General features: G+C 35.3%; 1 protein-coding gene across 2 annotated transcripts; it reads right to left on the reverse strand.

The window, feature by feature from the left end:
* Window positions 1–1,538: 1,538 nt before the first annotated feature.
* LOC112740832 (nudix hydrolase 3) lies at window positions 1,539–21,354 on the reverse strand. 2 transcript variants are annotated; one of them, XM_025789479.3, is made up of 22 exons: window positions 21,180–21,354; window positions 20,917–21,096; window positions 20,614–20,691; window positions 20,061–20,157; window positions 18,943–19,076; window positions 18,384–18,465; window positions 17,393–17,479; window positions 16,642–16,748; window positions 15,953–16,124; window positions 15,638–15,870; window positions 15,447–15,528; window positions 10,087–10,152; window positions 9,218–9,295; window positions 9,026–9,121; window positions 8,552–8,658; window positions 8,266–8,434; window positions 4,398–4,481; window positions 3,227–3,321; window positions 3,051–3,141; window positions 2,829–2,975; window positions 1,947–2,002; window positions 1,539–1,739 (listed from the first exon to the last, which is right to left on the reverse strand). In XM_025789479.3, exons 1-21 carry the CDS (start codon window positions 21,275–21,277, stop codon window positions 1,949–1,951), a joined length of 2,337 nt encoding a protein of 778 aa, XP_025645264.1. In that variant the 5' UTR covers window positions 21,278–21,354; the 3' UTR covers window positions 1,539–1,739; window positions 1,947–1,948. The 2 variants fall into 2 exon arrangements, with proteins under 2 accessions (XP_025645264.1, XP_025645263.1); XM_025789478.3 differs by having other exon boundaries at window positions 1,539–1,849.
* Between the last annotated feature and the right edge of the window lie 1,176 nt (window positions 21,355–22,530).

Below are 22,530 nucleotides of genomic sequence, written 5' to 3' on the forward strand. Positions count from 1 at the left end.
TTGTTAAATGGCTGTGGAAAAACCGATTACATACTATACAGAGATGCAGTTAATATTCTGGCACATTAATATGGTTGAGCACCAAAGGACATAAATGGTGGAGGATAATACATGTTACATTAAAAGCTAGTTAAAAGCCCATTTTTAAAATAACACGAAATACACCAATAAAAAATAGACGAAAAAATGAGGCTAACACTTAAAATTCTCATAACCAGATTGTATAATATTAGTATAGATATAAATATATAGATCCTATATCTGTTATGGCAAGGTCCCACATCGTATCTGTCAAGGATATCATCGATGTTTATATATTATAGAGATCTTAACTTAAATTGCTGAGCTTTGGTGACGCTGGCTTGTAACCCAAGTGGGAGCAATAAAGTGGTGGAACTTTGTATTTGCCTATCTCGACCAGAATGTGCTTGTGATCTTTGAGTTGGCTCGCCAATAGGTGTGCCCCATGCCCGATGTGCCTTATCAGAGCACTGCTCAAGTTATAGTTCACACGTACACGATGGTCAGCGATAGTCTAACTGGATAATGAACCACCATTTTTTAATTTTAAATTATTCTGACATCATTCTTGTGTCTCATAATCTTTAAACATTTTCAAGCTTTACTATCTTTGTTGCATGCTGTTTAACCATAACAAATTAAGTGAAAAATGCACCCCATGTTTTAATCTCAAACCAACACCATCTTTGTACTAATTATATTTAAGAGTAAAGTAATAAATTAATTCCTTACGTTTAGACATAATCCTATTTTGATCCTTAAGATTTAAAGTGTCTTATTTGAATCCAAAAAAGTTTCATTTACCTTCAATGTAGTTCTATCATGAGATCAAAGTTAAATAATTAACGAAATGTCCTACATGACAGCAGTACAAAAACAAAGTCGATAATTTGAATAACAAGTACAAGCTCTAAAGGCACAAAATCAACCGTGTATGTATCAATATATTTATTTATCAGTCTCTTTACAATTTAAATGAAATATTTTCTACAGAACTGAGAAGAATGATAAATAAATGTATTGATACATCTATTGTTGATTTTGTACCTCTGAAACTTGTACTTAATCTTTAGATTATCAACCTTATTCTTGCATTGCTGTCACGTAAGACATTTCGTTAATTACTTAACTTTGACCTCATAGTGAAACTACATTAAAGCTAAATGAAACTGTTTTGAATTCAAATAGCACACTTTAAACCTTAAAGATCAAAACATAATTACACCCAAACGTAGGAGATCAATTTAGTACTTTACCCTTATATTTATAGAAAACATTTCAAGTACACCGGGAGTACCGGTGCACCACTTGTTTTAACCGTTGATCTGAGTTATAAAAAATATATATAATATATATTAATTGATGGTTAAAACAACTGGTACACCGGTACTCCCTGGTGCACTTGAAATGTTTCCATATTTACATACTCACTAACTTTATTAGCTACTCGTCTTCTTAGTAGAGATCTATTTTAGTGAGCGCCTTAGCCTGACTGGGCTACAGAACAATTTCTGGTATGCACAGTATAATAGCTGACCTCAGTTTTCCTTTTTCGGTTATCATGTAATTAACCATCAGATTATACAGGGCATGGGTGCTTATTCGGCTAATTATTCAATACATTTATTCACGACCGGGGCTCCAACCTTTGCTTATGCTCTTCTGACGATGAGTTCACCTCAGCTCGTGAATGACAATTCTCCCTTTTGTTCTCAAATCTGAACACGTGAACATTTTCACTTCAATTTCCGCACAAACACACTAAGCCAAATTGGTCACTGCATCTCATCGAGTACAGAATAAGAGGGGAGACAGCAGCATTCCGTAACTTTAAAACAGAAGTTCGTAGGTTAATTTAACAACTTTTCACGGGAGGATTCAAAGATGACGCAAGCAAGGAAGTCGTCGTGCCTTGGTTCTGTTACCTTCAGTGCAATATTTCATTGGCAATGGGAAAGGTTGGAGCTACGTCAACAGGTACCTGGGTTACAAAGCAGAATAAACCTGTTAGTCGTATGCGAAAACATTTCCTTTGGGGATGACATCTATCCTCATGGATATGAGTTGTGCACATGTGAGGCAAAATAGCATGCGAAGAATGAGTATGTAAGCATGTGTCTACAATAAGTATTATCAGAAAAGTCATTTGCCATAGAAATCACAAACATTTATGTTCTTAGAGAGACACCTGTAGCATGCATGGAATACAGTGATTTCCGTTTTCTTTGGTGTTACAAGAATGACAGCGACTTAATTTGTAATGACAGCGTTGGAATAGAAAAAGTTGCTATAACACAGTAAGAAAACTGTGATCTGTGCCTTTAGCATCTTCTACTTAGAAATGTGCCACATAAAGAAGTCATCATCAGAAGCGCAGTGTGCCAGTGTATCAACAATACTTGAATCAAAATTTTGGATTCAACGTATAGACGCCATAATCTTAACCACTGATTTTGTATAGGGATTGAAAGTATGGGCCTTACAATGCAAGATCAATGGCTAAGATTGTGGTATCTATATCTTAAACCCTAAAGTTTGGGTTTAGTATCTTTGTTGAGATTATATCATATTGACAAATTCAACATTTGGTGTCCTACAATTCAAAATGATGTTCAACTGAAATACCAAAATGTACAAGGTACATACTTTATGACTTTTGGTAGCATAAGCAATGCTTGATGCCAAAATACTTTTCAGAGTTTCAAGGTGAATAATAATAATAATAATAAACCTATGCTCAACAGGTAGCTCATCATCTTACTGGTTCCCACAAACAAAATTCGCAGGATATTATGCTTAGAGTATACCTGAACATTTTCCAACGTTTTCAGCGCAATTTTTAGTGGTTCTGTCATCACACTGTATTTCTGGAGAAGTAAACCAGCAGCCTCTTTATCACCTTTGGCTTGTATGGTGAGTATCTCTCTGCTTAGGCTTTCAACCGCACCTTCAATCTTCACAACGAAAATTGTGATCAACATCATTCATCATAATCAAGATGGATAGATGGAGAGATTTTGAAGCAATACCTTGGAAAAATCAACAGACACTTTGTTGTCTGAATGCAAGATAAATGCTCCTTTCTCATATAACCAGTTGAACTGCAATGCTTGCCCTTTTCTAACAGTATTAAGTAGCATCAGTAGCTATATATAACCACAATAAAATACCAGACAAAAGAAAAACTGAATAGCTAGCAGCATACCCATGAGCTTCCTCTAAACCAAAACGTACTGAGCGGAAGCATCCAGCAAGAAAAGAAACATACATGGACTTCAATAAACTTTCAGAAAGCAAATCCTGGTAAAATTAGTGTTAGGGTACCATTAGTAGCAGTTGGTGATACTTAGCATGTTAGGGATTAGTATAATATATGGAATAAGATAGAGGGACTGAGAGGACTTTTGTCATTTTAGTGTCTTTTAAGTGTGACTAAGGACTCTGATTTCCTCAGTTAAAGAGAACACTCTTGAATCCAATTACAGTTGTTGTGACATTCAAGAAATCACAATTCAATAACAAGTCTCTTCAATTCATTCCTTGTTGATACCAATTCTAACAGTTTGTCCTCTGAAGTTCCAGCGTGGAAGTTTTCTTGTTCTCACTGCTTCAATTCTACTGGTTATGAATGCTTTAGGGAAAGGATAGGGTATACTATGAACTGTTATGCGCTTGTGTTCTTGATGCTGTTTTATGCAATCATCGACAGCCTAAGGGGATTTGTTAGGTAATTATGAACCAGGTCATATATTCATGGACTGGGGTTTCTCTCAGTTCATTTTACACAAAAAGGCAGTGTTTCATATTTTTATGTGTTGATAGGATCAAGGAACTAGCAAAATTAGGGGATTTTATTGATGAACTAGGGATTGTAAATCACAATCCCTTATTAGAGTACACTATTGAATCTAAACAACTCCAGAGAATTTCCCTCTCCTGAACTAACAAACTGAACAGAATTTTTCTAACAAACTAAACTAATTAACCCCTAGTATTTATAGCTAGGCTTAGCACTATTGCTCCTAAACCTTCTAAACTAGCTTAAAGGGACAGAAAATAATCTTAATGTTACAAAGATGAGGATGTTGCATTGGATGAGGGGTCAACTAACCAAGACTGGATTAGGAATGAATGAATATGTTATAAGAAAGTTGGGATAACACCTATTGTGAAAATGATGTAAGAATCTAGCCTTAGGTGGGTTCATGTATATGATATATAATGAAGAGACTCCAATAAGAAAAGGATATTAGAAGAAAAGTCTAATACATAGGTAGAGGGAGACCTAGAAAATCTACAGATGAAACAATTAAAAAGGATTTAAATCTTATTAGTTAGTATGCAAATAAGATACATAAATAAGTACAATGACTAACCTGGGAGATTAAGAACCTCAATGCCCAGAGACCAACTATATCAGCTTTTGCTTCTTCCAGAGCTGAGTGAAACTCTTTCAATTCCTGTATCAAAGAGTAAGCTGCTATTAATGTTAAATACAAAATAAAATGACAAAAAAATCTATATAATTTTTTTTTCCTTTAATTTCAAGTTGCTCTTGTATCATGATTAATAGCATCCAAAGGTATTATAAAATGCAAGATTTGACATCAAATACTAGTACAGTCGTGCCAATTGAGAACGTAATTGCTGTATGCTAGACAGTTCGGAAGTATGTTACTGATAAAGTAGCAAAGCTAAATTGAAAAGTTAATTGCATTCCTCATCTATGTCCTCAATCATACTTAACAGATTTCTCAAGGCTACACTACTTTCAAACGCTTGCTCTCCTTTTTAGTAGGTGATGGGTCTCATTTCAACTTTTGAAAAAACCATTGGATAGACGATACCGTTTTAAACCTATCCTTTCCTCATCACTACCATTTATATTCCTTGCATAATTCTCCTATTAGGTCCTTTTAGATTACACAAGGTTCCTCCTTCTATTGGGACTTCCATTTCTTTCATAACCTTAGTGATAGAGAATCCTTTGAACTTTTGGTCCTCTTAGGTCTCCTTGATGGCTTTTCTGACAAAAGGATATGGTACCTTGACTCCTCCATAATTTTAGTTGTAAATCCTTCTTCCAATTTCTTATTCATTCTTCCAACACAACTTTCGATTTAGACAAACCAATTTGGAAGTCCAAATTTACTTTTAGAGTCAAATCTCTTATATGAACAGTTATCCTTAACAGAATTTATACCAATGACTTGCAGGTTCAAAGGCCTCATAAGGCTATCTCCCCTGATGTGTGTGTGATGTCTGGGCAAATTCAGAGTCAAACTCACTCGTTTTTGCATTGTCTGATGGCTTTTTTTTAATAAAACAATTTGTTTGCATCTTGGATGTATGTTGAGTGTGCCCTGCAACCCTAGCCCAATTTCTATTGATGGGGTTTACTTGGTTTGGTACTGGAGAAGAGGCAAAAGTTGTGTGACTCTGCAGCTATAACCACTACCTGGACTACTTGGTTAAAGTGCAATACACACCTTCAATGACAGATTTTTCTGACAAGCAAATTTTATGGATAGGATTAGACGCCTAACATCTATTTGGTGTAAAGCTCATGATATTTATAGGGGAATTTCCCTATTGGACATGTTGAGAGATGGGAAATCTATGCTTTATAGATAAATCTTTTGTTTTGTTTAGGGGATCCCTTATCCCTGTTTTCTATTATCCTTCTCCTAATCTTAAGGATATTCTATTTTGTTTTGTGTTTTGAAAAAAGAAAAAATTCTTAACATAGATTGCTTTGTCGAAGTCCTTGTTTTTGGCCCTACTTATAGCATTTAGCAAGCATATAAATACTTCTTCCCCGATTTTCATACCTCAGTTATCAAATACTTTGATACTTGCTCTATCATTGCACTCTTAGTATTATTCTTTTGTACACTTAATCTCCCCCCAATCAAGTACCAAACTTTGTAACACCCTATTAATCTTGGCCATATTTTGCACGCTTAATCGCCCGCCACTAAGATTCTTTACAATCTAAGTCCAGAACCTCATTCTTCATCGAATAGTTCTATAGTTGATTCCTAATCTACTTAATTATCTTGTTGCACATACCACTAGAACTTTCCTTGTGTCCCTACTAACTTCATTCAAAATCCTCTTCTAAAAGCTCATTCATATTTCACCCTTTCCTTGTAACCACCCAATCATGGTCACCTTCACTTCAACAGATTTATCCCTAACCAAAAGCCAGTGCTAATTATCAAGCTCTCTCCAGATGTTACTTTGCATAGTACTATTTGATTTCCATGAGAGAGAGAGAGAGAGAGAGAGAGAGAGAGAGAGAGAGAGAGAGAGAGAGAGGATCAATGGTCTTCCTGCTTCCTAAAACTACCATTACAATAACATTGGAAACAGATCAAAGGGAATATAAATCCAAAACAATACCCTCTACATTTCATTCCTTCAAACCCTAATGCTAGTTCATTAAATGACAATAGGGAACTTCCACGTAATGTCACTAAGATAAACTGGTGAAGCTTGGCAGCACTTATGCAAGAAAGGATAAAAGTGGAAACAAAACAATAACCAACAACCTAACATTAACATTGTTGATGTTTTGGACCAAGTTAAGTGCATTAAGAACAAAAGTGATGGGATTTTGGTCATAGATGAGAGTATTGATGAAAGATGGAAGATCTACTTTCACCAGTTATTCAATGAGGGCCAGGAGACTCTTTTTGTACTCTGATTGGTTACACACAAGGGAAAGAGACCAAAATTTCAATTCTTGAAGAAATGTAAGATTTTGAAGTAAAGGAGACCCTAAAGCGGATGAAGAATGGCAGGGAAGTAGGCCCATACAGTCTTCCCATTAAGGTTTAGGAGGGAACGAATCGGTTGGTTAACCAAACTGTTCAATGAGATTTTATAGTATTTAAGATGCAACACAAGAAAAGTAAGAGCATTTCGGTCCCTATTTAGAAAAAACAAATATACAAAATTGTGGAAACTACTGAAAAATCAAGCTCAAGTAACACACCATGAAGTTCGGCAGTGTTTGCTTAGTAACTTTCAGACATAAATACAAATACATAAAAGACACGACACAAAGATACACAAATCTTTTATTATGTTTTGTTATCATGCACAAGATGCAATAGTCTATACCAAATGTTAGTTTTACCCTCCACACTATAACCACTACACCACAGTACCACACCACCACCATTGCTTTCCACCATAGATTTTTCAACCTCAACCCAAATTACTACCATCAGCAACTCTAATTCAATGATCAATGCAACAATTACTTTAAAAAAAAAAAAGAAATGAAGGTGAAAGGAAGGACGTGAGGACTAAGCAATCAGAGAGGTTGATGCGGCGAAGTGGAGGCAGCACAGATATGGAAGCGTGATGGCAGTCATAGTTCCTATCCCCGGCCAGTCACATCCAAAGAATTCACTCGAGAGTGCTTTTAAGAGAGGGGGACCCCAGATCAGTCACGGAGTACACAATTCTTTTGGAGAGAGGTCGGTTTAGGCTAAAGCTATTAATAAAATTCGTAAATGCACGAAGTAATCCTGCTCTATGATGACGATAGGATGAGGCACCTCTTTTTTTAGTATCTAGATGGACTTAACAGGTTATGGTGGAGTCAATGTGGAGGCGACACAGAACTGAACAAAGACACTGACTACGAAGTAGGAGGGCAACACTAAGAGGAAGAGAGGTAGGCGAAGACACAGGTGGAGGTGAGGCATACAACGATGATAACAATATTGAGAGGGAGGCACAATGAAAAGGAGGAAGAGAGGCATGACAAAGATAGGGAGGGAAGGAGGGAGGGATGAAGGAACAGAGAGAAGAAGAGGCGGAAGAGAGGAGGTGAGGTGGATAGAGGAGGGATGTTGTGGCGGTGGCGGCGATGGCGGAGGGAGAAGGCAGTGGCAGAGGGAGGAGGTAGGAGGGCAGAAGGAGGGACAAAGAAAGGGGTAAAGAGAGAAGGGGGTTATGAGGGATACAGGTTAGGGAAAGAGACAAAGCTGGAAGTTCAAAAATAATCAGACAGAAGTTGAAAAAATCATGTATCATAAGTTGTGACTTAGCGTCATAGCTTTAAACTGGAAAAATTTGTATCACATCATAATATAATTATTTGACAATATTATTCATTCACTCTTTATTATGTCTTTTCTTACTCCTCAACCTAAAACCATAAAATCCCATTAATGCAAAATTTTTAAAATAAAATAAAGTCTCAATGATACATATTATGCAACTGACCAATCTCACAGTAGACTTCTGACCATCTGGAAGAGTTATGGTATGAGGTCCAATTCCATGGCAGCATTCGTGGCAAATTGTATGAGTAAAAAATGATTCAAAATCTACAAATTCTTGTTGTTCCACAGCAACACAGGCAGCAGCTATAGGAAGAAGAATATGCTTGAACCTGTTAAGAATTGGCAGGTTTCCCTGATATTAACTATCCATTCAGAAAAATAACAGAGGAGGATCACTAACAAGATGCAACTTGAGCAAGCTAGACTTTTCAGGGTTTGAATTTTACTTAGCCTCTGAAACATTCTTAAGCATGACCATTGATGTTCCCCTGTCATTTACAATACGTTCATCATTGGGTAGATTGAAAGCAAGAGTCTGCGGCCCCTTGACATCCTGAAATAATTTATTATCGCAAAATTTCCAGTTAAATAGTTTTAAGCACAAGATACTGTATTACATACACGACTCCTTTTGAAGTTTGTAAGGACGCATGGAATTTAGTGATTGCACATAACAGCTTTTTCTTTATTAGAAAGCCTTAGCTCTTTTATCACAGTAACAATACCATTCTTTAGTCATAAAACTTTTCTTTTCTTCCCTATCTAATATGTTTTCCTGTGCAGCTAAGAGTCCAACCCATTTATAACATGTTTTATACCAGATTTTGAATAGAAGATTAGTTGGCAAATGAACAGCAGAGGAAACATTGTCATCATAATATTATATATACACCCAAATTTCAAAAGGTCTGAACACTCACCCCAGCATTATAGATAAGTTGTATAACTCGTATAGGAGCTGCATTCACATCTTTTGATTTGTATGCACTATCCATTGGGAGATTTTCTTCCAGAAGCTTCAGTAGAAAATTATTTCGCAAATCAGTGACAATATGTAGGAGATAAAAGAAATAAATACAGTTATTCACAATGAAATGCTCCAGGTATTGAACCTTCAGATTATCACCAAAGAGTTTCAATTGAGCTGTTGCTTCATCGTCCCTGATTCCAATATACGCTTCAAAGGTAGCCTGAGGGAATAGCAATGCAACACTAAGTTCAAAGATAATGATGATTCTTTTTCAAGCGAGTGCATATTGACAAGTTTTCAATGAATTTATATTTATTTAATCATGATATCACAAAGACTAAAGACTTATAGCAATTAGCTTGACAACATGGCACTCATACACAATGGATGATGCAACAGATATTAGTACATTGCTAAGAGACTCTACACACCTATTCTCAAGAACGGCTACACAATCTTTGCAAATGACACTTTGTCAAATATACAAGTGAAAGAAATATGAAACTGAGAAGTCCAAAAAACACATTGTGGGGTAGGTATCTTGGACTACCAAGGAGCACATGCGAATACAAAAACAGGGCAATTGTCGACAATAAATACTAACATTCTCGGCACTGCATGGACAATTGTTGACAATAGGCCAATAACATTATTTCCAGATCCAAGATTTACGATATTATATTAAAGAAACTTGGTTTTCTCATTCATCTATTGCCAATATTTTTGTAGATTAGCTGGCAAATGGCTGAAACTGATGCCACAATTTTGTTAAATGTAAATATTTTCTAATTGAGAAGATAATAATTTAAAATGACTTTGGTTTGGAGACTTTTATTGCTAATGTTGGAAAGTGGGTGTGCATGGATTGCAGCATCTGGTGCCATGTGTGTGCAATAGAACATGACTGTCCACATTTTAGGGAGGAGGATGGCAGGGAACAATAGGTGGAGAAGCGGAGGGACTCCAAACACCCTCCTGGAACCTTGCAAAAGCAAAATTGTTGAAAATCACCTTATATCCAAAAAGCTTGTCCTCATAAGTTTCATATGGCCCAATTGTAACATCTAACTTAGAGTCCTGCACCCAAAAAGAAAATAAATAAACAAAAGAAAAATTAAAGTAAGTAAAAACTACATGATCAGAAATTTCTCAGAAAACATGTTATAGTAAGAATGTGTTTGCAGGAAGTTGAAATAATGAATATTTAAATTAGGTATGTTTTAAATTCCGTAATCAAATGATTGATAAAAGAATATTTCTTAACAATTTGGTTTTTCTTTTTATATTTTACCGTCTAAAATGCTAAAAGTTTTTGTCATTTTTAAAACGCTAATTTTTTAAAACATCGTATAAATAAATAATAAAAATTATTTACAGGTAAATAGCCTTTCCTTTGTATTTGTTAATAGATATTTTATGCATAACAAAAAAAAATATATTTTTATTTTAACTTTTTCTTTTTATTGGAATCTCATGATTAAAAAAATGTATTCTTTAATATAAAAAAACATTTCATTCAATGCATACCTGATACTCCAAAGTATTTAAGCTGGAGTTAATACTATTTGGCATGCCAAAAGGAGCATAATATTTGCTAACTCAAATGATCAATTAGCATGTATCTTTACCAAGACTTTGAACATGAATAAGTTATCCTCCATATCTTGTATATATTGCACAATATCTATATCTATAACCTCTGCCATGTAGTTGAGAAACATGGAAGATACTTCCGCTCTCCTTTCTCACAACACTAACAATTTTAGTTTACAATCTGATGGTTAATCCCCCCCCCCCCTCCTCTCTCTCTCTCTGAGAAGAGAAGATATATTTTATGAGATGAAATAGAATCACAAGATAAAATTGATAAGGAAACTTGTGAACATAAACATGAGAGAGAGCGAGAGAGAGAGAGAAACATGGTAAAAGAGAAGGATCAACGTGACAAATCTCTCCAACTTCAAAACATATCACTTAGAGAACAATCACTTAGTGGCAAATACACTGTTAAATCTTATCCTGAATCCAGTAATATATCAAAAAAACCTCCATAAAGATATGGGACTACTGCTCTAGCATTTACACTATCTTGAAGTATAAAGTGTATATTGTTAGAATATGAGTGAATAAATTAGTTAGGATACTATAAGATCCATTATGAATTTATGATACGGTACTCAATTGTATATATCTTGTAATTATGTCTAGAATCCCTTATTCAGGTTATATAAACTAGTCTCCGATGTGTAACACGGAATTCTTATGTCTCTCTCCTTCTCACATTCAACATGATGTCTAGAGCCTAGAGAGAAACAATTATTCAGTGCGTACACAAAGAGGACCCACTGTCCTCTCGAGAAAAAAATTTCCCGCCTACACCGTGGGACTCATGCTCACGTGCGCTGTTCAGCCCCTTAAATGGAGCTGTTCAGCCCCTTAAATGGAACTGTCGTCTGCCTTCCGATGCACCTCCATGGGCTGTCTGATCTCACCGCTGCCCACCCACTGCTGCATCTTCCACCTGCACATCCGCCACCATACCCACCGCTGTGCTCGCCTCACTCCACCAATCCCCTCATTATCCATCCTCACTTTCCATGCTCAATAGCCTTTCCACCTAATATAGTTTGTCTTGTGAATCATGTCAATTTGGGAAACTGTTCCAGACTTGGCTATTATGGGGTGTCCAAAGTGCCACATAAGGTAGTATGGGATGTTTGGTGTTGTATTTAAGGAGTAGTTCTTTCCCCTTAACAGCTAGCTTTTAAGGTGTGGTTTTTCACTTTCCTTAGGTACTTAACAATGGTATCAGAGCCTGATTGCCAATGGACATGGAAAGGGCTACCGATAGACTGGATTAAGATGAATATCGAATACTGTTAGCCCGTAGCGAAGAGGCTATCGCTGGGTCAGTGTTGATAGAGTGAAGCCGCCGTGGACATCGGCTCTCCAAGGGTGGTATATTGTTAGGGGCTTAGGTATTATGGGGTGCCCAAAGTCGCACATTGGTTAGTATGGAATGCCTGATTTGTATTAAGGAGTGGTTCTTCCCCCTTTACAGCTAGCTTTTAAGTTATGGTTTTCCACTTTCCTTAGGTACTTAATAGAAACACACCCAGAGTTCTTTTAATAGTGTCAGTATTCGTGCTTGGTCTTTTCTTTTAGTTCTTTCTGATACTTGAGATCGTAGACATACTAAGTCTACTTTAAGAATTAAATATTTTGTTACTTTAATAGATGATTTTTTTCTCGTTGTACATGGCTTCTCATGTTGTCCATCAAACCTCTTGTGCTCACAACTGTTAACAAAATGGGATTGCAGAGTGGAGAAATCATCATTTGGTTGAAACTTCCAGGATCCTTCTACATTCTCATGTTCCTTCTCGTTTTTGGGGAGATGTTGTCCTTTCCACATGTTACCTCATTAATCGTATGCCTCCTATTTTGGGTCAAAAGTCAACCACTCAGTGTTGTTTCCTCACACAACGATTGACTCTTTAACCACTCATGTCTTTGGGTCTACCTATTTTGTCCACAACCTTACCCTAAATATTGACAAACTTTCTGCTTGTTCCCTTAATGTCGTTTTCTTGGGTATGCTAGGTCTGAGAAGGGTTATCGTTGTTTCTATATAGGACTTGACTGATGACTTACCCCTACCTCCTTTACCTATGGCTTCCGTCCCTACCTTAGCACCTCTGCCTCCGCATCACCCACCTTATGATCATTTTCATCACCAACAACCCAACCTTCCACTACCTCCTCATGTTGCCACAGAGCCTTAATCATCTCCAGTTGGGTGCACCCTCTAGAAATCGTTCTAGTTGCTATAGACTCATCTCCACCAAGGCCTCCTTTACCAATTTTGGGCCGACCACTCGAGTTTGACCTTCCTATTGCCCTTTGTAAAGGTATACGCTTTATCCATAACCCTTCTCCTCATTATGTTGCTTTATCCTACCATCGCTTGTCTCCAGGACATTATTCTTATGTGCCATCTCCAGCTTCTGTGTCTATTCCTAAAACACCAACTGAAGCTTTATATCATCCTGGGTGGAGACATGCTCTTCTTGATAGGATGTGTGCGCTTCAGAGAAGGGACACTTGGGTTGCCAAGGGTTTTACTCAGATTTTTTGCTTGATTTATGGCGACATTTTTCTCTCTCAGCCAAGATGACCTCTTTTGTCTCTTTCTTGCCATGGCCCCCATGCATTATGGGCTTCTACATCAACTGCACATAAAAAATGGTTTCCATCATGATAACTTGAAACAATATATATGGAGGAATCTACTTGGTTTTCGCCTTGTTTGTCGGCTCCACAAATCACCTCATGATCTTAAGGATTCTCCTCGAGTCCACTTTGATAGATTTTCCTCTATGGTTCAACAATTTGGCATGATCTGGAGAGAAAACGGCTACTCTGTGGATGATATTGTCATAACTTAGAACGATAATGATGGTATAACTTGCCTTCAACAACATCTATGTCACCACTTTCAGATTAAAGACCTGGTATTGAAGCTGCATCACCTAAAGATTATTGTTCTCTCTAAGAAAATATGCTATCTACATCATAAAAGAAGTTGGCTTGCTTGGTGCCAAACCCGTTGATTCTCCTATGGATCCCAATGTCAATCACCTGCCAAATCAAGGGAAACCCTTATCTAACTGACCCAGGAAAATACAGGTGGTTACTCGAGAAACTGAATTGAATCTCACTCATACCCGTCTTGACATCTCCTATGTAGTAAGTCTAGCCAATCAATTTTTGCATTCACCGTGTGAAGATCATTAGGATATTTTGATATGCATTTTAAAAGTATGTCTCCTGGGGTAAGGGTCTTCTCTATGAGGATAAGGGTCACTAAGAGATAGTTGGATATTGTGATGCTGATTGGGCAGGTTGTTCAATTGATAACGTACCCAATCTAGCTATTATGTACTCATTGGTGGCAATATTATTTCTTGGAAAAGTCAAATGCATGATGTGTTTACAAGGTCTAGTGATGGAGTAGAATATTGTGCCACAGCATAGCCTCATGAGCTTCTGGCTGAAACAACTTTCAGAACTACAATTTGGGATAATCAAACCTATGACATTTGTATGTGACAACCAGGCAGCTGTGCATATCATTTCTAATCCAATCTTTTATGAGAGGACCAAACACATTGAGATTGATTTTCAATACAATAAACACAAGATCCTCTCTGAAGACCACTACAAGCTATGTCAATTCAAATAAATAGTTGGAAGATCTCTTAACTAAAGCCTCAACAGGTCCTAGAATAAGATATCTATGTAACAAGCTTGGTGCATACAGTCTATATGCTCAAGCTTAGAGGAGAGTGTTAGAATATCTATGAATAAATGAGTTAAGAGTATTATAGGATCCGTTGTGATACACTAGTTAATTGTGACTGTGGATATCCTGTAATTATGTAAGAATCCCTTTTTCAAGCTATATAAACTAGTTTCCACTATGTAACTAAAACAACGGAATTCTTATCTCACATTCAACAATTGCCAGAAAACTAGACTCATCACTCTTCCAAATCCATTGAAGCAAACCCTCACAATGATTATATCAATGTTTTAGGTAGAATATATACCATATATAATGATTATATCAATGTTTTCTCTAAAATACCCTTATTGATATATATAGCCATGAAAATCATTTTGAACTCAGATTTGAACCTGAAAACATTTACTAAGAAAACAAAATACTTACTATCTTGATTAATCTTACATTTGTTATTGCACACATTTAATAAATAAAATGGTAAACTGACATTGTTAGTGCCTTTTAATCAACTACACTTTACAATATGCCAGATCCCAACCAATGGGACAGATCTTAGGTAGTGTTTGGTGGGGAGACAGAGACTAAGAGACAGAGACTGAAATAAATCTCAGTATTCTGTTTGGTGCAAAGTGGAAAATAGAAATTGAAACAAGAATAAAGCTCTAATTTAATTTGCACAAAAGAAAAAATTGAAATTAACTAATTGAAATGAGAGTATTTTAGATATAAAGTTATTAAAGTTTCAGTCTCCGTCTCTAAAAATTTCAGTCCCCTGTGTCCCTACTTATTGGAGGTACTGAAATGCTGAAATTTTGGGGACAGAGACAGAAATTTTAGTACCAATGTCTGAGCCAACAAACATGATACTGAGTCTCAGTCTCTCAGTCTCTGTCCCAATACTTCGAAACAAACGCTACCTTAGTGATTCTTGTTATTGTCGTCTTCCCATAATAGAATATTATATATTAAAGAAAATCAGATACTGTTCACATGACTTCTACCAGGCTTGAGATCAAATTTAAAATTATCGTGGCACAAAAGTAAATGAGAGAATTCAACAAACCAATTCCATCCATGCTATATCTGAGTCATAATAGTCGTTTGACAGAAAAGCATCAGCCTTGCTATGTAGCAGCCTCTTCAAACTACACTTCGAAAGAATGAGTCAACCAACAACTGTAAGTAAAACAATATTTAGCATGAAACTGAGCTACAATTACTTCTTAATGATGATAATATAGATAAGGGCAATACCTTGGTGAGTTAGTAGTGTTCCCAGCTTTATGCAATAAATCAGCAGCCTTTGTAAGGAGAGCCTTGTATTCTTCAGAGTAAGGAACTATATATAGATCATGAGTAGCACTAGTTTTGTTACCATGTGGATGAGAATTTAAAATAGATTCGCTGTGCCTTTTAATAACAGTGAAAAAGCCTGTTGCCTCCTTCTGTTGGTCCTTTTTTAGACTGTCCTTCCATATTTCAAACTCCTGCAAGATAGAAGCTTTTAACAGCTTTTCTTAATTGCAAGTTCTCAATTGTTCTGACAGTACATGCTTATCATGATGGTACCATTTTGTCCATGTCTGGAGGGTAGAAATTAGCACCGGGAGGTTTTGACATGGGAAATGCTGCCCTGTATTCCAGACCCCTCCAGTTGTTTACTTTCCCATTTTCTTCAGAAAGCAACCTAATTGCCGAATCTGCAGTTGTCAAAAATGCCTCATCTTCATCAAGGCAAGACCTGCCAACAGCAAATAGATTACAAAAAATATAATCAAGTTCACGAGTTAAGCAATTACAAACACCAGCCAAAAAAAAAAAAAATTTGACAGTTTGAAATAGTTACAAACTGAAATAATTTTATTGCACACCCCTGCTCCTCACCAAACTCCACTCAAAAATCTAGCTAATCCCTTCATTACTCATACCACTCACTCTAAAAGTAGGTGGTAATTATAAGAAATCAGAAAATAAATCTTAAAAATAGGTGGTGTCCTGCCTCAGTTCCTGACACAATTACAGGACCAATGAGCTGGTTTTGGATAGTAAAGGTCCCATTTGTTTAAGGACCAATGAGGCAAATTCCAGGGTTTACAGGACTCAAACATAAAACTATGAATGCTCAAGAAAAAAAGCAGAGCAATGGGATTTGTTCTAACTGCAAGTAGATTTTTCTCGCATACAAAATTCACCAACCTCTATTTAATGTAAGAGCAAATATATACCACTTAATGGCTACAGAACTGTCAAGGACTTACCAAGGGCTCTTGTTAATCAGATAATAAGACCATTTCAACTTATTTAACTCCGATGTACCAGCATGCTCCTTCAACCAATCTCTAAGAACTGGATTACTGTACCAGGACTGATAAGAAAATAAACAACCTTTAGTAATACACACTGCCATAAACTTCACTCTACCAACCAATGACAGACATAAGATGAGATAGGTATGATGGAGAAGGGAATAAATTTCCAATCAAATTTTACCATATGCTTAAATATATCTTTTGGTCCCTAAAATTATATTTTATTTTTGTCTCTCTGTAATATATATATACATATATATATTAAATGGTAATGTTTATAAGAAATTAAAAAAAAAAATTAAAATCTTTATAAGGACTGAAAGCAGTGTTAAATATCTATAAGGACTAAAGGTATAGTCCAAAATACTTATGGGACCAAACACTTTAAATGGCTAAAAGTTGAATAATAATAATAATAATAATAATAATAATAATAATAATAATAATTTTCTTTTTTGATAGCAAATAATAATAAGATTAATAATATACTAAAACCAAAAATATTTATAAAAAAATTATGAAAAAAACGCTTAAGCAAAACATTCCATATGACACATCTTTTTACTGGAGCCATATGACACATTTACATGCATAAAATGATAAAATGTTAGAAATAAAAATATTCTTTAAATTTATTGCACCGTGTATATATATAGACACACACCATTTAGTCCAAACACAGCTATGCTGTAAACACAACCTGAAGATAAAAAATTTCATCCATAACCATTGCAGCCTTCACAACATAAGCAAGAGTGTCCTTATCTGAATCTGTAAGCCCTGTCAACTGCCAGAATAAACCATGAAATATGTCCAAACAGGAGCCAAAAAGATTTGGGATAATTATGATCTTAATAAATTAACCCAAGCACTGCTACACTCAACAAACAATGATGTCATGACCTTCAAAATGGAAAACTTTTTTTAGTCAAATAAGCAGTATATAGAACAAATAACAACATATAAACAAACTCACAAAGTACATTTCCAATAAAAATTCATCAAAAACCTCCAAGTTAATCAAACTAATGTAACAAATATATAGGATAAATTCCAAATGCTATTATCTCTGCAATTACCATAACAACATCACATTCTGTCCTTCTTGGACAAAAAATCAATATATTATTTGACACCCATTTTGTACAAATGCGATCATACGGATTTTATGCACACAACCTCATACAGAAGATATTTTATAAATTGGGCTCAAGATTATACTGGGAAGCAAATAAAGAATCCAAATTCTGATTTCTTTATTTTTTGGTAGTTCAAGAACAACAAAATTCTGACAGTTATACACTCTCCAATCTCCACACAAGAAAAAAGAACCCGAACCAAATACAATTTCACCTCAAAAATGGCGTATCTGGCTCATGAATCAACTTGGTTTACTCTCAAATTTCAACATTCTAATTGATGAGAACAAAGTTAATGTTTATTCTAAATCTGTGGATTGCATCATATGCAGGAAAATCATAATCATAATAATAAATTATATAAAAAAACTAGGTATCGAAATCACTTTCGGGAAAATAAAATAAAGTGCATTTAAACAGCCTGTTAGAAGACAAATGTGCATACTTTAAACGTAAGCAATTCAAATTGACAAAATAGAGGGAGTGAGAGAAAAATTGTTTATCAAAACAGAAGGAGAGGTCAACATAATATAAAATAAATAAATAATTCACCTCTGCACTCAGGGAAATGGGAGCATAACGACTTAGTTGCTTTTGTAGACTCAAACTGCGTGCTACAGTGTTCTCTTTGTACCTTCCATAAACATGTTAAGGAACAAAAATAAGCACATAAAAATGAAGATTCAAATGAATCTTGAGTTGTACAGCAAAAGGACAGAAAAGGAAGTCGGAAGACACTGAGTATTCAGATTGACTCAAATGACTTTAGGGAATCTACAAACTGACGCTTGAGCTTGTAATGGATGAGATGGCCCATTTATTCAATTATTCCTACATTATTAATGCACATATCCGTAAAGGCCACTCTTTTCCTCCATACTATTCTCCATGTTTCTTTTGCCCCTCTTTTCTTATTTTCTAGTTTTGAACATAACCTATCCCTCCCTCAATATACATCACTCATCACTCAAGGGTAGTTCTAATCTAGTTCAATGAAAAGAGAGAAGGAAAAGTGATTAAATTTTGAGATGGGTGATCATGTAACAGAAGTCATTTTGCTGCAAATGTATAAAGAAATTTAGCATCATGCATAACTCAAATAATAACATACCTCTTTTCAATTATATCAAAAAGCTGACCATATTGTCCATCAACATCATAAGGGACATACTCTGAATCTCCTTTGGCCAGTAACAGTTTATACTCTCCATAAGAGATATATTTAACAGCAGAAACTTCTGCTTCCTAAAATAAAATAAAAAAAAGAATCCTCGTATAAATTAGGAAACTTAACAATATAAATCATGCATGTACTGAGAATTTAGAAAAGACAAGAAGGTAAGGCATGGAATTACATAAGAACATACAATAACCTAAGCGTAAAGCATGAACACTACCTTATAACACTAATAGCATAGAAAAGGGTACATCTAGAGTAAATCATTGACCGCAATAGGATACAAAGAAAAAAGATAGAAGTGACATGTAATCAAAATCAATTAAGCCACATGATTCCAAGTGTTTTATCACATAATTCTCGTCCTGTCGAAACAGACTGAGCTTCAACAAATGATATTAGATCCTCATGTCACTGATTTTAACAAATAAACTTTTTCTGGACTGGGGTCGGGGGGCTCGTCTATTGAGCCACAATTTCGTATAAGAAAATCAAACAACCCTAACTCTATTATTGGAATTGGAAAATATCATGACCCATTATGTTGCTTAAAACATCCAAAGTCAGGCCTAAACATGTACCACCTTTTCTTGGTGTTACGTGGACTATATGGAGGACTAGAAATAGAATTGTATTCGAATAGGAGATGATAAATGTTTTCAAGGAAAAAGAACATATGCTACAATGGGTGGATATGTGATACAGGCATAAGAGGTTATTACTGAATCTAATAGAAACCGATGTCATATCAAGTGCCTGGCAATGGTATTTCTTTTTCTTGCTGAGACTTCGAATTCTATTCATAAGGTGTGTGCAGATGTGTCTTTGCTTCGTTACCTTGATGTCTATGCCAAAGGGGTTTAGTGTTGTTTAGTATTATCATGATTTTCTTATATATTGTGCTCGGGGTTTTGTCAATTGATGAGTGCTGAGCATTTTATTCATGGTTATAGGAGAGGCATTTGAATAAGAGGAGATTAAAAGTGCACACAGAAAATCCAAAGAACAAAACTACAGTAACTGAAATTTGCAAACATCTTACGCATCCTCACCTGAAGTGTAAAAGCTTCCAGAGGAATTGGATCAATAGTTGTCACAAGATACACATCATTATATTCATTATTGATGTACTTTCCATCATTTATGACACTGCATTCCATATCTAAAGTTAGTTATCAAACTAGTCCACGGATAACAAAAGGAGGATATTGAGTGCAAATTGCAAATAAAATAAATCCTAGAGAAAGGAAAATCAACGAAGCAGTCTCTCTACATATCAGTGAAAAACAGACCTCTAAAGAAGCAGTAAGCTTAGCTTTAATCAGAAGATAAAGAGAATTCTTAGGTTTTTTCCTGTTTTCATATTCAGTTGATATGCTTTCACTACAATAACACAAAGGACCCCTCATTTTAATTTTATATCATGCTTGCAGTTTTACCTAAAAAAAATGGCAAAAACAGGCAAACAAAAGGAGGCAAAGTTTCATTATCTTAATCATCCTGATCATGCTTATAAACATATCAACTTAAAAAAATAAGAAATAAAAACAGAAACAATACACGGACAAAAATAAAGTGGTGCAGCAGAGAGCAGACACCACTTACCACTCTTGGAGGAAAACAAAAATCAGTTCGAACGCATCCTTTGGAAGTGTCACACCTAACTCTTCCTCGAGCTCCCTTCTGAAAAAGAACTCAACACACTACATCAGGATAGCAATACTCTTTTCTCTATCATTCACAACAATTCTCCATCAATCTATATTAAGTATCATAAAACACAATTATCACTCTTAGAAGTTAGTGCTTGTCAACTATCACCACCAAGCATCACGAAAGATAAGTAGAATTAACATGAAAAGAAATACAAGAAATAAATAAGAGCATAGCTGTTGTGTTTGTGATTACCGAGCGGTTTCGAGGGAGGAATCGCCGGCGGAGATGTGGCCGGCGCTGGAGATGTCCCACAAATCAGGCCAAGAATCTTTGCATAGGGCACGGCGTTGGAGGAGAAGCTGCTGTGTGCTCTCAGCGAAAATCCAAACGTGAACAGCTCGATGGTAATCCCCATCGCGATGAACGTGGCCTCTGTGAAAGAGTTGTTTCAAAATGGAAAAGCATGGACATGAGATCGAAGTAATAACGGTTCGAGGGAGTTGTGGTTGGTTTACCTGGGCTTCGAGACGCCGGTTTTTTGGCCGGACTTGGTTAGAACGTCGAGGTGCTCTTCTTCTTGCTTCTGTAACTGCGCCTCTTCAATATCAGCCATTTCGCTGCCAATGGAGTGCCACTCACACCGCCACCACAACACTCAACTATAGCTTGGGAATAATAGTCGAACTCGCAATTTTGAAGTGAGTACGAAAAGATTATGTCATTTAAATTAGAGAAAAAGACAAATAGATCATTGACCTTTTGTACCAGGGACATTTTTGTCTCAGACCATTAAAAAATACTTTTAAATCCCTGACATTCACAAAATTTGGATAAATCAGTCCTTGACGGAGGCATTTGGACGGATCAGTTCTTGACAGAGGTATTTGGACGAAAAGACTAATCTATCCAAATTTTATGAAGATCATGAACTTAAGAATATTTTTTAATGGTTAAAGACAAAAATATCCACAAAACAAGAGATCAGAGACCTATTTATCCTTTTTGTCTTTAAGTTATAACTCATAAGAGTTATATTTTAAAATTTTATTTATAGAATAATCTATCATTTGCATCTAAAATATTCAAAATACCTATCAATCTAAACAAATAAGAGAGTAAAAAGTCACAATTTTGCTCAAAATTTTTACATTAAATAAATTATTTTTTAAATATTTAAAAATACTAAATTAATATCAAAGAATACAAAAATCATAACATAAATTAGTCTTTAAATAATTAAAATATCAAAAAATATAAGTCATAACAGTCACTCGAAGTCATAGACTTTTATATATATAAAATTTATTTTGCATGTATTTCTAATGTTCATTTGGGGCATCTTCCATTTCAAATAGTTAGCTTTTGTTCATGACTATTCTTAATTCTAAAATGGACTCGTAATTAACATTTTAACATCAAAACTCTCATATCTCAAATTTATGTAATTTGTATTTATATATTAGAAAATTTAATAATCTAGAATATTTAAAAAACTTTTAAACAAATATTAATAATTTTTTTAAATTATATTTATTCTTTCAAAAACTCAATATAAAATATACAAAGGTAACATCAAATTCATCATCAATACCCAATGTCTTATAGGTATTCATCGAGTTAGAATTCCATTAACTAATTTTCACTTGAGTATTGAATGGTCAAAGAACTTGGGATTAATAAAAAAATGTTTGGGATTAATTTGTTCACAAAAGTTGAAGGTTAATAAAAACATGTTTTAGACTAATTTGTTAGTAAGTGTCATGATAACGATGAAAACGTGGGTTTACTCTTGAATAAATATGAGAAATGCGCGCCACACTACAAGAAACACCTTTAAAATTGACGGCTAAATCGACAGCTAGGCCG

Source organism: Arachis hypogaea, chromosome 14, assembly GCF_003086295.3.
Source record: "Arachis hypogaea cultivar Tifrunner chromosome 14, arahy.Tifrunner.gnm2.J5K5, whole genome shotgun sequence".
Taxonomy (NCBI): Eukaryota; Viridiplantae; Streptophyta; class Magnoliopsida; order Fabales; family Fabaceae; genus Arachis; species Arachis hypogaea.